This window comes from Lacerta agilis, chromosome 15, assembly GCF_009819535.1.
Source record: "Lacerta agilis isolate rLacAgi1 chromosome 15, rLacAgi1.pri, whole genome shotgun sequence".
NCBI lineage: Eukaryota > Metazoa > Chordata > Lepidosauria > Squamata > Lacertidae > Lacerta > Lacerta agilis.
The window spans coordinates 23693913-23707539 of NC_046326.1; the positions used below are offsets into that span (position 1 = coordinate 23693913).

Here is a 13627-nt window from a genome sequence, read left to right on the forward strand (position 1 = left end):
CTGTGGTTTCATATCACGAATGAGGACTTGTGCCGGAAGTCACCCTGGAATGGAGAAACAAGAAAGGTTTTCAGGTGGGGGGGTATAGAAGTTCTATAGGGTACACCTCCTGCAACTGCTTGCCCCATCCTAAATTAAAGCAAAGTCATTCTATGGAACGGAGTCATTATAGGCCATTTTTGTATCCTACACTTAAGACTTATGAGGGGTTCTGGCTACGTCAGTTCTGGGTTTTCCACACATCCCTTTGGTCCCTGTGGCTTCAGAATGGAGGCAATGGAGTCAAGAAAGCAGCACTCTGTTCTTCCTCTTCCTCGGCCTCCCACTCACACCTGCCACATGTAGTGCTCCAACCAGCACAATCTCCTGAGACTTCCCTGGCCTCTTCCTATAGGTGGAGTCACACCAAGGCGGCTGCAGCTCACCCTTTAGCTTGTGGTTCTGAATGACTCCAGGGCTCCTTAAAGCAGCCACCTGTGTGTTTCTGCTGCAGGGTAGGTATTTTGTTTCTCTCACCTGCCTGAGAAGGTCAAACAGGATGGGAAAGTGGCAACCAGATCAAGCAGTAAGGGTGCTTGTTAATGGCACTCGCTCACATTCCTCCCTTACTTGCCTCGCTTCACTCATTCCTCCCTTTCTTTTGTCGGCTCCCCTAACGTTGAAATTTAGATTGCAAGCTGGTTGGGGCAGAGACGGGCTTCCTCCATTTAACTTTCAAGGTGCTTTGTTCTGCCTCGTGAAGCTAAATAATTGCACTTGGAAGGGAAGTCCGGATTCACATCTAAAGCTAAAGGTACCCCTGACCATTAGGTCCAGTCGCAGACGACTCTGGGGTTGCGGCACTCATCTCGCTCTATAGGCTGAGGGAGCCGGCGTTTGTCCACAGACAGCTTCCGGGTCATGTGGCCAGCATGACTAAGCCGCTTCTGGCGAACCACAGCAGCACACGGAAACGCCGTTTACCTTCCCACCAGAGCAGTACCTATTTATCTACTTGCACTTGACGTGCTTTCAAACTGCTAGGTTGGCGGGAGCTGGGACCGAACAACGGGAGCTCATTCCGTCGCAGGGATTCAAACCACCGACCTTCCAATCGGCAAGCCCTAAGCTCTGTGGATTACACCACAGCGCCACCCGCGTCCACGGATTCAAATCTAATCTGCACTTAAAAGCCCAAAATTGTGTGCAATGAAGCTGTACATCTTGTGCAAACAAAATTACTCAGGATATAACTATTTAATCTATGTAACTCTCGAGGAAAGCAGCTCATTGCCTCCTCACACCCATTACTAGCAAAGGCTGAAAACATCATGCAAAAGTGGGGGGGGTGGGGTAGTGAAACACATAATTTATAAATAAGAAACAAATATGCAAATCAGACCAATTTTTCTTAATTTATACAGATCACAGAATCCATCTTTTCCCTGTCCAGCAGTTGAATTCATGGAAACATAGGATTTGTTTATCCGGAGGGCACATAGCCCTGGAACTCTGCCCTAATTATTAAATGAGCATTATGTGGGAAGGTACCCTTCCCTTTTAAATATATATATATCCACCTTTAAATATATGTATCCACCTTTTGGAGCTGCCTCCCCTGGCTCATCTCAAACGCTGCAGTGAATGCATCACCCTAAGATCTAACCTATTTCAAATGTATCTATTGACTTTGGGCCCCGGGGGACCTTCCTACCTCTTCATCTGTGCGGATGTAGTTCACGCCATCTGGCTTCGCTGGAGTCTTGTAACTGGAAACAAGGAATACACAATTTACTCACGGCGCAGAAAGAAGGCTCTTAAGTTAGTTAGGTTTTCAAGCATCTGCTGCTGGGAGGACTGGGTGTGTGCTCCCTCACATGATTTTACCTATGTATTTATTTAGAAGAGATCGCTGAGACAAAGCCGCAGGGTAAAATGCTGGTTGGTTTGGTGCTCAGAAGGGAAGCACCTTGCTGTGTAGCTGCTGCTTGAACTCTCACAAGCCAGGAAGTGCAAAAAGGTTTCCCCATGATGGCAAATCAAAAGGGCCAAAGTTTCTTTCCACTGAACTGAAATAAGCAGACATGAATTCTGAGAAGGCCCATTTGGAGCAACACTAAAGGAGTCCAAAGAGAAGGCGAGACAAAATGCTGACAGGAGTGAAGTTGGGAGGGACGGGAAGGCAGAACTTGGTGGTTTGGTAGTTTGGCATTTGGTTAGGAGAAAAAACTGAGCTGAGCTGTGTGCTCCACGCAGTGGGCTCATTTGTACCTCACTCTCAGCAGACCTGCACCTGTGAACAGCTCCATCATGGGAGAACAGATGGGGAAAGCAACTTTTTCGAGAGCTTAGAAGTTTGTTTCTGTCTTAGTATTGATTATATTAAACCAAATAACACACACTTCCTGCTCTTTGTGCTATGTATATGCTCTGAGATTAAACAGAAACATCGAACTGAAGATACCCAAGCTGGAGCACTTCAACGGCTGCTCTAAGAGCAAGGGTGATCTCCAACTCTTAAGCCCCGGCAGCTCAGAAGCCTTAGTCAGTTTTAACAAATAAGATGGGAACAACGTTATCTTTCTCTGGTCACTGCCCCGGGGTCTTCTTTTTCCTCGGATGTCATTTCCTGTTGTGACTAATTTTAAGCCATCTGCTCCCTTTGGGCTCACTCGCTACTGCAGCTGGTCGCAGGAAAGTTGCCTCATTTCACGTCACCCAGCAGATGCAGTAACAGAAAAGCTGAGCACCAGATGACAGAAATGAAGAAGTCAGGCGTCTGGGCAGTAAGTTAACACTCCTGTGTTCAGAAGCCATGGTGCAAAACTGCACAGGCACAGATTAGAGGACACAGGGGCCCTGTTGAAAATGGGCCCTGCATCTCCATCCTGCCTTATTTCACTTGTGTGCTCCCCACATCCTGACCTGCAGCATTCCAGGATGGGAAAATCTGCTACAGTCAGAGCTTATCCCCCAGCTTCAAAAATCACCATCACCCCTATTTCTTTTGATGAGAGAATGTGAACACCCACCCAAAGAACAAGGCTGGCACTGTATTCACAGGGAGATGCTTCATCACAGGTCAGACAATTTGTCCACCTAGCCTAATATTGCCAGCTCAGGCTGGCAGTGTCTCCCCAGGGTTCTCAGGTAGAAAGAGACCATTCCCATCAGCTGGCAAACAGATCCTTTTAAACTAGAGATTCTTTGAACTGGACCTGAGACCACCTGCATGCAGAACACACACACTGCCACTGACTTGTCATCCCTCCCACACTTTGAAATAGCAATATCGCCAAGGACCGTTTCCTTTAATGTTTCTCTCCATTCAAAGTAGGGAGAGTAGGCCATTGCTTGTGCTTCTGTCAGAAGGCAGCTGCCTATGTGAGCTGACTGTCCTGCAGCCGTTGGAGTGCCCCTTTGTTAGAATTATTTTACTTTGTGTAATGAGCACTCAGTTCATTGCACCAGATTTGAGGCATTTGCTCTTTAAAAGCCTTTGGCCTTACATGCAACCCAGTCCCATGTGTGCATGCAGATTGGCTTTAATCACATGGTCTTTCACTCCCACTGCTGAGAGAAAATCACCTGAGGGAAAAGCAGTGAGATGAGGAATCAGTTGCTTAGGCTTACCTATTTCCATTTTGCTTGTTGTTCACAAACAAACCCTTCCTGTAGGCGCAGCAGATTCCCACCGTAGTCAGCAAGAGGACAGCGAGGACCACCATGACCCCTCCAACAATCCCAGCGATGTTAAGGTCATCTGGAGGAGAGAAGACAGCCATGAACATCCAGCCCCTCCCTGTTTGCGTGGAAAAGACCGCACGCTCCCCTGAACATCAGCAAAACCCACCGGACCCCCACTTCCTACACTCACAGACTTCCATGTCCATTTCCTCGCACCAGGCATCACCCACGGCATTCGTCGCTCTACAGGTGTATCGGCCCGTGTCTCCTTTTTGCACTTCACTGAAGACCTGCACAAATACAAGTTATGAATCCCAGTAATAGGTGGTATTTATGAAAGCTTTCCCCAAGCACTCAGAGTGTTTCTTGTACAGTACATCCTATGAGACTGTATACCCTTTCAGAATGGGGTGGGGGTGGATGGAGGGGGGAGGTCACATATTTGGAGGCTCCTTCCATCAAAAAAACTCCCTGCGTGTAGAAAAAGCAGCAGTTAAAAGAGAGGAAGGTTGAAGCCTAGCATGCTTTCTGCATACAGGGACATTTTCTACATGGATACCCCTCCCATTTCCTTTGCCTCCGTTTCCTTCCTCTTCCTTTCGTCTCCCCACTGTATTGAATTATATACAGACAGGGGCTGTCCTATTGAAATGGATGACAGATCCCCCCCATCTGCATTCTGAAATGGCACGGTCCCAGATGTCTGCACCACAAGCCTTTCTTTCCCGAAAGTGCAAACTGGCTCTGAACTCTACCTAGAGAATTAGAGGCTACAAGCGGGGCCTGAAACGGAATGTGGCCGCGTGTACCCTTCCTCCTAATGGGAGCATTCGTTTTCAGAGATCCAGACATTGAGCTGCACCCCTTTTCCAAGGCACTCCATTCCATTTCCAACACCTGGTTTTCCTTTCCAATTGACAGGCGAACATTCCAAGGGTACTGACCATGCTTAGTCGTCAGTCAGATGCTTTCCCCAGTTTTTGTATTTCTGGAAACCTCTGGGTTCCACAGAGCCTTGCTGGTGATGCCTCCCTCCTGTTTCTCAGTGGCCACTCAAGTTCACTCTTATAAAAAGTGATGGGGCTGAGAGCGAGAGCATAAAAAGCCGATCTGCAGGGAATGCGGAACATCCCCCCAGCCTGCTAGGTCCATGGAATGCAGGGAGCCCAAGAAATGACATGGCACTTTGACTGTCTCTACTTGATATGAATAATGGAAGCATTCCCCATGCTGTGCTAGGCCAAGTGGTCCAGGAACGAACCAGCAACCAGTTCTCCCCTGGTAGAAAACTGCTGAGGAAGCCCTCTCTTGCCAAAGTGTAAATTGAGGCTGGCAGGGGACATCGTGAGTGCCTGCTGAAGGGACAGAAGTGTCTCCTACGTTTTGTACCTATATTTAGCACTTGGAAGAACTACTGAACATTTTAACGGGGGGAAAGATCAAAGAGAGGCTGGCAGCTCCTTCGCTCTCTTCGTGTGCAACGTTGGGGAAAAGGTGCTCCGCTACAAATGCTAGTGGGGTTATAGCATCAATTAGTAAAATGGAGAAAATGAATGCCGGGGGGAGGGGACATTTTTTTCCTCTCTTGTTAGTGACTGGAACTCAAGAGTAACCCAATGAAACAGGCAAGCATTAAGGAAAGCATTAAGGAAATCTTTCTCCCCTTTATTTGATGCACAATTAACTTATGGGAGTCGCTGCCACAAAATGAGATAATAGGTGTGATCATAGATAGTTTACAAATAAAAGGACTGGCCAAACCAGTGGAGGGAAGGACTATCGTTTAGCTACTATGTTAGCCTAACGGAGCCTCCAGGCTCAGAGGCAGTATACCTACGAATACCAGGATGCTGGGGATAAATTACAGCGGGGGAAAGGGTTGTCTTTGGCGTCCTGTTTGTGAGCTTTCACAAAGCATCTGTTGGAGGAGGGAGCTCTCATTGTTTGAAGTAGAATACTGGACTAGATAAAAGTTCACTTCGAGCCACCAAGACAATGCAGTTTCAGTTCCCTCCAGACCCCAAGTGTGATGAGTTGTATATGAGCCACTGTTGCTAAGGTTTGGCCAGCTTGGCATCACCAGCTCCCATTAGGAACACAGGAAGTTGCCTTATACTGATTCATGCCCCTAGTCCACCTAGCTCTGTATTGTCTACACTGACCGGCAGCATCTCTCCAGTGTTTCAGACAGTGCTACCTGGAGATGCCGGGGCTTGAACCTGGTGCCTTCTGCATGCAAAACAGATGCTCTACCACTGAGATACGACCCTACTCCAAAAGTGAAACACTGCTCTGAGTGACAGCCATCAAAGCAGCAACTTGAGTGCCTATATGGTTCTTCGCCAGGCTGGGTAGAACTGAAAGGGCCTGAGTGCAACAACATCTGAAGGGTACCAGTCTGTGAAAGGCTGACCTAAACCATAAGAATAAGGCATTAGGACAAAGAGCTTTTTTTAAGAAACAGATTTCCTTTTCTTTTTAATTTCTGAATGAGTATTCTACATAAAATATAACAGCACCCAGTCTTGCAGTATTATAGTATGTGTTCTGGTACGTATTAAAAAGGTAGTGATTTCTGGAAAAAGGAAAAAAACTCTACAGAAATAATATCTCCTGCCCCCCCCCCCCCAGCATCTGTTAATCTAGCAATTTGTGCTATTTCTAAAGTTCTTAACAACCATCCCAAAAAGGTGGGCGGCAACACCATATACCATCTTTCAGCCACAAATGAATTTGCAGCCACCGAGAAATAATATATTTTAGGTTTTGCACTTGAAACGAGCTGGTTTCTTAAGAATAAGCTTATTTCTTATTAATGATACTAATTTGCCTCTGGATTTGAACCATCTGTGCTCCCTTGCACACTCAAATGATACGTTGTGCAATAAAGTGCTTGGTAAAAATATATTTTGGATTTATAGGACAATCATGAAGGGGTGCTATTAAAATGGCTAGCTGCCCAATTTTTTGTGATTTTTTTTTTTAAAAAAACATTGTGGGGGAAGATCCAAGTGTTCAAGGCTAGGTGGTTGGTTAAAACAACAACCCTGCTTGGCCTCAAGTTTCTGCCACCAGGCATAGAGAAGCAGACCCCTTTTTTTCAAATATTATCAACCGTGAACCATCAGTCATAAATGTACAAACTTCCCATCCCATATATGAGAAAGCAGGTGCACATACCCAGCACAGACATCATTAAAGAGGCAAAAACGTAAGCCAGACCAACTACAAAGCGAGGAAAAAGAGTCGCTACCATCTTCCTGCTTTGCTTTGCTCTGCTACAGCTCCCCTCCGAAGGGAGTGGAGAGATGTTGGAGTATCCCTGGAGGAGGATGCTAGACCCACCCACAGCTGATTTACAATAGCTGGCCTTTTGGGTAGAACAGGAGGTTAAAATGGGGGAAAATAGCTGTTTATCTGCTAATTAGTGGGTCAGAGCATTGTTTGTTTATTATCTGAGCGTAGTTTATATGGCGGGTGTTTTTTTTTCATAAATGTTAATGTTAGGCAATATATTGATGATATATTGTATGATTCCCCCCCCCAAAAAAAATTCTTCCCTTCCCTTGTGGTATTGTGTGTGTGCGTGTCGCTTGGAGACCTTGGGGTGAGAAGCGACTTTTAAGTTTAATAAATAAGTTAATTAAACAGTCCTTCTGAAACTCATTTGTGACATTGCAAGCATCCTACATGCACAGGAGGAAACCCATGAGTATGTCCCCACTCCTCATTTCCTCATGAAATTTCCATTTCAATGAATGTCTGAACAGGCTAAGAGCATTATAGTTAGGGGTGAACAGAAGACCATCCAATTCAGGGGTGGCTAAACTGTGCCCCTTCAGATGTTGCTGAACTACAGCTCCCATAATCCTTGGCCACTGACTGTGCTGGCTAGGGCCGAAAGGACTTTTGGTTCACAACATCTGGAGGGCACCAACATTGGCTAACCCTGATCCAATCCAACACACTGCCCAAAAGATAGGACTACCCACCCTTCCTCTGCCTGCCTGCCTTCCACGTGAGACTTACCAACGTTCCCGTTTTTGTGTTCACAGTGAAGGAGGAATTCTGGAATTTGGAGCTGGCTTTGGAGTCAAGAGGCAAAGTTTCACCATTACGGTACCATTTGTAAGTTGGCTCAGGGAAGCCTTCCTTTTCCTGGCAGTGGAGAGTAGCTGATTTACCCACGGGCACTGACTGGGGCACTCGGCACTTTGGGGCCACTGGTTTCACTGTTGGGGAAAGAGATGCCCACTAGGTAAGTCAGACTGGTTAATAATTTGCCACTATTGACATCCCACCCAACATGTGTTTCATTCATCCCTTCATGCTCAATAGAGTAGAAGCTAAACCGCTGCAAGTCGGTTACAAAATAAACACAAAGCAGCGCCACTCCAATGAACATTGCAAAAAACATGCACAATGCTTGGGTGTGGTTTTGCACCCCAGTCTTGTGAGCCAGAGACCAGGGCAGCAACAGAGCACGGCAGAGACAGGCCACAGCTGCAGGCCTCACTCTGTGCTGTAATTAGCCCCACAGGTCACACCAAGCCAGCTCTCAAGAAGCATGATCTGCGAGGATTGAGAAATTGGTGATTGGTTGATTTTTAGCACATTATATGATCAAGCTGCTTTAAATAATAACAAGAATAATGGCTCCCTGCTCCTGGTCTCAGAAGCTAGGCAGACATCAAGGCTGAATAGGGGACAGCTATGCAGGACCAACATAGCAAGCTTGCCAGGCATCAACTGCTGTCTCACTGTCCATTTGGTATCAAGCAGCCCTTATCACAAAGCAACAGAGCAGAAGTTCTGCAGCTCAGCTCCTGGGACTTCGGGTTAAGAGGATTCTCAGGTGACGGGGCTGGGAGAAACCTCCCCTTGAGACTCTGGGAAGACTCTTCTGCTTAAAGTAGACAGCAGTGAGTTAGAGAGACTGGTAAAAGGTACTTTCATGTACTCATATGTTTCTCCTTCTCCAAAGAAATGATAGCTAATATATTTTACAATTTTTTAAAAGCTGCATATCTCAAGGGGGAAATGCATTGAAAAGCACTGGAAAATCCGTAGTTGATGGGGAAATTGCTCACAAAATGTGTACAATTAAATGCAGGCTTTATTGTGCCTTTTGAAAAATTTGCACATAACGGGATGTGAGCGCCAGTGAGAATGAAACAAGATGGAACGAAGCCATTCCTAGCACCAAGGGTTTTGAACAAAAGGCATTGAATCCCTGTGTGCGTGCATAATGTGAGGATATCTAGCTAGGCTTATACCATGGACTGTCAGGTTGATGTTTATCTCAGCTCCGATATGCGTGTCTTCAGAAGCTGCAACCTCACACCGGTAGATGCCTTTATCTGCACGGGTCACATTGTGGATGATCAGTGATGTCCTCCCGTGGAGCTCTGCACGGTCCACCCAGTCTCCTACAGAAAGGCAAGGAAGAAGGGTGGAAGGTATTCCCCTGATACATCCGCCCCCCCTGGAAATCTTAGTTAGCCCTCATAGCTCACAAAGCCTTAAGTGGAAATGGCAAAAAGTTCTAGGTACCCATCTGCTTTTAAAAACTCTGAACAGAAAGTTGCTCGGGGTTCAAATGAAACCTCAAGAAGAAAATTGCTGTGAACATTTCCTACCCTGCATCCTGTGGTCAAAATACACATAGCTTGTGTCCTTGCCCGCAATTTTCTTCCACTCAATCCTAGGATTGACTGTCTTGGTGGCAGTGATGATGCAGGAAAGCTCAGCACCTGCAGCAGGAACACACACAAGCACAGATTAAGAAGGAACATCTTGTCATTTACGTAGCCTTTCCAGGGAAAAGCCTCGCCCGGTGAAGCCAAGAACCTCGCCTTCCCTCTGCCTCCCAAGTGGAGAAAAATCTGCTGAACCTCAGAAGCTGCTGGACGGGAGATTGTGGACCTGAGCCAGCAAGTGAGCAGCCAACAAAGATAGCAACTACTGGGAGAAAATACAAAAACAGTCTAGTTCATTCCAACAATTTATTGCAACTGGCTGGATATGCTGGGTGTGAGGTGACAGAAGAGGCAGAGAGGGGTGCCTCTTAAAAGGATCAGAGGATTGGGGTTTGGGAGAAAGTGTGTGGAGGGGAGGTGGAACTCTCATTTTATTATAGCATTTATGCATTGCCCATTAAAGGCATAGGAGCCCTGATGAAGTTGCAATTTGGAACTGTTTGGTTCCTGCAAGCACTGGCGGGGTTGGCCAGTGTGGTGCCCTCTAGATGTTGCTGGACTACAGCTCCAATTATTCCTGACCACTGGCAATTCTGGCTGAGGCTGATGGGAGGTTGGAGTCCATGTGGAGGGCACCACATTGGCTGCTCCTGTCCCAATGAGTTGCTTGATGGCGCCTGACAATGTTAAGACTGTAATTCTTTACAGAATTGATATTACAATTGGAATTACTTACGAGTAAACGTATGCTTTTTGGTTAAAACTTTAGGCCAGAGTTCTTATTTGGATTCATTACAGTGCCTGACAATGTTTGGCACTGAAGCAAAGCAGGATCAGGCCTGGCTAGCATCCGGGTGAAGACTGGCTTTCCTCACCATCCAGCTCTTCGGAAGGGTCATAACTCAAGTGACAGAACAAATGTTTTGCATGCAAAAGGTCCCAGGTTCAAGCTCTGGCATATCCAGGAAGGGGTGAGGAAGACTTCTGGTTCAGTTTACACACAAGCCAAGGCATGACTTGGTGCAGAAGCATGGGCTCCTGGGAGAGTAGATCACAGTAACTTCGGCCTTCTTCCAATACTGCTTCTGTTGCGCTGCTGTCAGCTAAGCCATGCTTTGGTTTAGGCTCCCATCCGAACCCAGGCTCATGGTTTGTCCCCAACCCAGAACAAACTTTGGTTGCAGCTTGTAGTTTATCGGGACTAAGATGAGCCATGAACTTCGTTTCAGCCTACACGCTAAGCCAAGCCATGGCTTGACTCACAGCAGCAGCAGAACCAAAAGGGAAGGAGAGCAGCCACTATCTCCTCTCCGGGAGCCTCCCACGTTCATGCTAAGCCATGTTTTGGTTTAGCTAGGGTTACATGCAAACCAGGTTTCTTTCGAAGACTGTGAACAGCCTCTGCCGTTCAGTGTAGACAATATTAAGCTATATGGAACAAAATTATTGACCACAAAAAGTAGCTTCCAATGTTTCTTTGCCTTGCCACACTTACGCTGAAATTCCTGCACCACTGGGTTCAGGTCGGTGGAAAACAGCTCTACGGCCAAGATTCTGTAGCCTATGAAAAACAAACAAGCAGTAGCATAAGAAACAAGAAAGGCACCTCATACATTTCTGGCCTGGAAACATTCACTTGAAGCTCTCTACCAACCCATCTGGAAATTAAAAAAAAGGGGTGAGTTTAGCAAAATCTGGTGTAATCCTTGTTGAGCCACCTACTCAGATTTATATTTAGCAGGGTTAGGGTGGTGGTAGTTATGTACAATTATATGGTTCTGCTCTGAGGCAGGTGGCCCAATACTAATTTAATAAAAGGTAAGTGATTGACTTCCCTTCTGCTTAAAGATATAGTAGCAGGAAAATAATTGTTCTACAATATGTCATCAACAGTTCAAATTAGACATCAGCACTTGCAGGGTGTGAAACAGCAGTCTGTGCACTGCATTAGGTGTTCATGCACGTGCATTTATATTGGGTGTGAAATGTTGTTTAGCTTGGCAGACCAGATCTACCTGCCCATTTCTGGAAATCAGGAAACTCACTTCCTTTGCTGTGCAGCTTAAGTTCAAGCCATGCTGCAAAGGAGGATCCCAGCTGATCCAAGCAAGGCTTGATCACGGCCTTCAAGCCCTGCTTTTGGTGGGAAAAGGTGGTTGGGATAGCTGTTGGCATCCAATAACATCTAGAAGGCCAGAGGTTCATCCCTTGGTTACAGGAACCTGGTGTAGATATCTCACTGAAGGTCTAAATCTGCTTATCTAGGAACCCCAAGAGTATGCCACCCTTTTGTTCCACTGTGGCAGAAGCGGGATGTAAATGTAACAAATGAAAAAAATAAATTAGAAGATTGAAGCAAAGAAGGCAGCCAGCACTATATTATTTATTGTAGGCTCAGCACTTCAAAAACAGGCACCAGGCCACACAGAAGCTGCGGGGGGAAAGGGCCTCCCCCCCTCATTTCATTCCTCCAGCTTTGATTCCAATCTACGACTTAAGAGAATCTGTCTTTTTTATACCCTCGCTTTCCTCCCCCTTCTGAGGTAAATACATCTCGCTAATCCCAGCAAAAATCCAAGGCATTAAAGCAACGCTGAAAAGAAGCCCCAGAGTAAGCAGAGGAAAATCCCTCTGAACTCCTCCTGACATTTTTACAAAGATGTCACCACAGAGACGGGGCAAGGAGAGAGGCCGTTTTGCTCACTGTATTCTACATCCCCTCCCGGAGGGAGGCTGCCAAGCAAACACTCGCTTTTCTGACCTAATGATAAGAGTTACATGGTGCTTTATGGAGAGCTTGAGCAACTTGCCAACTCTGGTGGTGAATCTGTGGTGAAATCCCAGCGTGCGGGGGGGTGGGAGATTTTTTGAGTCCAGCATTTCTTCCTAAGAAGCTCAAGGCAGCCTAGTTGGGTATCTTCCCTCTCTTCTCCTCCCCTCCCCTCTATTTATTTTCACAATACCCTTGTGAGGTAAATTAGGTGGGGAGTGGAGCTGGGTGATGTATTGATAAACTGTCTGAATCTGGTATGGCGTTCAGATTGCAATACTGGTTTTCGGATAATTTGTGCTCAAATTGTGAAATGACGACAAAGGCACAGGCAGGCAGGCAGGTTGTGGGCGAGCATCTTCTCAGGCTCCGTCTGCCTTCCTGAACCTTTCAAATGCCACAAGTCTCTTCTTTATTTTTGCCACGAACAGTCCAATAGGCCTATGACTTATCCTCTGGAAATAATATATTGGTTGTCCAATAGCTGTGAGGACGGAGTGAAGAGCCGCAACTGCAGAACACCCAAAGCCCTACCTAGTGCAACCTGAGAACCTCTAAGGCAGGGGTCAGCAACCTTTTTCAGCCGTGGGCCGGTCCACCGTCCCTCAGACCATGTGGTGGGCCGGACTGTATTTTGAAAAATAAAATAAAAAATGAACGAATTCCTATGCCCAACAAATAACCCAGAGATGCATTTAAAATAAAAGTACACATTCTACTCATGTAAAAACACGCTGATTCCTGGACCGTCCGTGGGCTGGATTGAGAAGGTGATTGGGCCGCATCTGGCCCACGGGCCTTAGGTTGCCTACCCCTGCTCTAAGGCAAGGGAGTCTAGCGCTGCTCGATTTCCGGTTGCTTCAGTTTAGAGCACACCCAAAGTGTGACAGAGTCACAGGATCACTGGACACAGTGTGGCTCATCGCTCTTTTGGCTGCTGCTCTGTGGGCAGCACAAGCGCCTTTCAGCAAGAGTGGGTGATACAAATCGAAGCACCCAGGCCGTGTCAAACTGGACACGCGAGCGCATCAAGGCTTTTTGCAGCAGCTCACTCCAACAACTACCCTGTGGCATTGAAAGCACTGGCACGAGAACACAGAATTGTCCCTTTCTGCCTGGATCCACCCCAGAACAGAACAGTTTTTGAACCAGCTCTTGCATGGCACTACATTTGAAATTCTATTACTCTACACTGTTGAGCAGGCCAGCTCTTACCTGCCTCCCAGAGGTACTATCTAAACTTAGTACAGTGGTGACCCGCTAGACAAATGCCTCACTAGACGAAAAACTCGCTAGACGAAAGGAATTCGCTAGCAGAAGGCTGCCCCACAAGACGAGAAAGTCTATGGGGCTGCCTTGCAAGACGGGGGGGGGGGGAATTCCGTCGCGCGAAAACTGCTACTTGTATTGGTGCTTCGCTAGACGAAAAAATCGCTAGACGAAGATGCTCGCAGAACGAATTATTTTCGTCTAGCGAGGCACCACTGTACTG

At 46.7% G+C, this 13627-nt stretch overlaps 1 protein-coding gene across 1 annotated transcript in view; it reads right to left on the reverse strand.

Moving 5' to 3' along the window:
• Nucleotides 1–1645: 1645 nt before the first annotated feature.
• The window catches only part of JAM3 (junctional adhesion molecule 3), a 65811-nt gene continuing 53829 nt past the window's right edge, over nucleotides 1646–13627 (reverse strand). The window contains exons 4-10 of the mRNA XM_033172549.1: nucleotides 10861–10926; nucleotides 9306–9419; nucleotides 8943–9095; nucleotides 7696–7898; nucleotides 3857–3956; nucleotides 3613–3742; nucleotides 1646–1748 (exon numbers count right to left, since the gene is read on the reverse strand). Of these exons, the coding sequence (XP_033028440.1) occupies nucleotides 1661–1748; nucleotides 3613–3742; nucleotides 3857–3956; nucleotides 7696–7898; nucleotides 8943–9095; nucleotides 9306–9419; nucleotides 10861–10926 (854 nt within the window). The 3' untranslated portion in view covers nucleotides 1646–1660. The remainder of the gene's footprint in view (nucleotides 1749–3612; nucleotides 3743–3856; nucleotides 3957–7695; nucleotides 7899–8942; nucleotides 9096–9305; nucleotides 9420–10860; nucleotides 10927–13627) is intronic.